Here is a 1,845-nt window from a genome sequence, read left to right on the forward strand (position 1 = left end):
GGGGGGGGGGGGGGGGGGGGGATCTTTACTTTATGGTCCATTCTTTCAAGTTTATTAGTGTTTCCAGGAGAAAATACTGCAAGGTAATCAGTGGTTGTCTCCAGAGCACGATATTCAGCCTCTCTTCTCGGTCCCGTCGCTTCCGCTCGCTCACCAGAGAGGGATCTGGAAACAAAGAGCAACAGAAGAGTTGAAAACACAGGTCAGTAGACGGATCAGATTCCACCTCAACTGAAAGCTCAGTGATATTTTTTGCTTCTCTGGAAAACAAATACCGGTGGTTCACAGCAGTCACCTTCTCCTCTTGCAGAGAACTTCCACTGAGGATGTTATGCATCAGAGGTGATCTACAGCAAAAAGGAGACCCACATCACAGCCCAGCCGATTAACTGCTCCAGAGGCTGATAGCCACAGAGGTATTTAAGAAGCATGCAATGCTAGGGAGCGAGTCAGACACTGCACCCCCACTGTGCCCAGGTAATTCAGTAGGCACAGTGCCTTCATTCCCCAATGCAGAGGGGGTATTTTGTTTTGTACTTTTCAAATGTGGCCCTCATCCAAAACTATTTCTGGACTTTGCCAGTCAAGCGGGGTTGAACTGCATGTGTTTTCATACCACCGAGTCCCTGTGTAACTGGATAACATCAGTCATCTGGGTCAGAACTTCAGGCTATCCCCAGTTGACCTATAAAGACTTACTGCTCTACCAAACCACTCAGGCAAAGCAAGCCCCATCTCCGAAAGGAAGCATGTCCATCTCACAAGCACTCTTTCTGAGCCAGTCTTTACATTAAGTGATGTGGCAAAAATGTGAACAGGAGGTTAACCACACTTAGGTGTAGGACAGCATGCACTTTAGCAATCATGGATGTCATGTATTATACGTCAGAGAACGAGTGTAGAAGGTTTACGAATAGTATTTGGTAATTATCTTCTAGAGCACCATAAACGCTAAAAATGTTCATTATTCTGGGTGGGGACAACCTGAGACAATGGAGGGCAAGAGAACAAAGGCTTCAAACACGACAGCTTGTGAAGCAGCACAGGCTACATCTCTGCATGCCAGAAAACAATACGATTTTCTTTATTTGCTCTTCTGTACGTTTAAATGTACCCGAATGTTGATATAAAGGCCACTAAATGTCATGCCTTTGTGAGGGGGCTGTGGGTAAAATAGTTTCATAGTTTCTAGGGTCGGAAGGGACCCGAGCAGATCATCTAGTCCGACCCCCGGCCACGGCAGGAAAGAGCACTGGGCTCAAACGACCCCAGCAAGGTGTTCATCCAGCCTCCTCTTAAAAACCCCCAGGGTAGGAGCCTGCACCACCTCTCTTGGAAGTTGGTTCCAGACCCTAGCCGCCCTGACCATGAAATAGCGCCTCCTGATGTCTAACCTAAACCTACCCTTTGCCAGCTTGTGACCGTTATTCCTGGTCACTCCTGGTGGTGCTCGGGGGAACAGTGACTCCCCCAATGCCTGCTGATCTCCCCTGACTAGTTTATAACAGGCCACAAGATCCCCCCTCAGCCTTCTCTTTTGGAGGCTGAACAGGTTCAGGTCCCGTAGCCTCTCCTCACAGGGCCTGCCCTGCTGCCCCCTGATCATGCGAGTGGCCTCCTCTGGACCCCCTCGATGCTGTCCACATCCCTCTTGAAGTGCGGCGCCCAGAACCGGACGCAGTACTCCAACTGCGGCCTGACCAGTGCCGCATAGAGGGGGAGGATCCACTCTTCTGACCTGCTTGAAATGCATCTGTGGATGCGCGACAAGGTACGGTTGGCCTTCCTAACTGCCTCGCCACACTGCCGACCCATGTTCATCTTGGAGTCAATGACGACTCCAAG

General features: G+C 50.2%; 1 protein-coding gene across 1 annotated transcript in view; it reads right to left on the reverse strand.

The window, feature by feature from the left end:
- The window catches only part of VMP1 (vacuole membrane protein 1), a 109,223-nt gene that overhangs the window by 85,101 nt on the left and 22,277 nt on the right, over window positions 1-1,845 (reverse strand). Inside the window, exon 4 of the mRNA XM_019511133.1 lies at window positions 30-165. Coding sequence (XP_019366678.1) covers window positions 30-165 — 136 coding nt within the window. The remainder of the gene's footprint in view (window positions 1-29; window positions 166-1,845) is intronic.

The sequence above is a fragment of the Gavialis gangeticus genome, unplaced genomic scaffold (assembly GCF_001723915.1).
Source record: "Gavialis gangeticus isolate Ggan-Ray unplaced genomic scaffold, GavGan_comp1, whole genome shotgun sequence".
NCBI lineage: Eukaryota > Metazoa > Chordata > Crocodylia > Gavialidae > Gavialis > Gavialis gangeticus.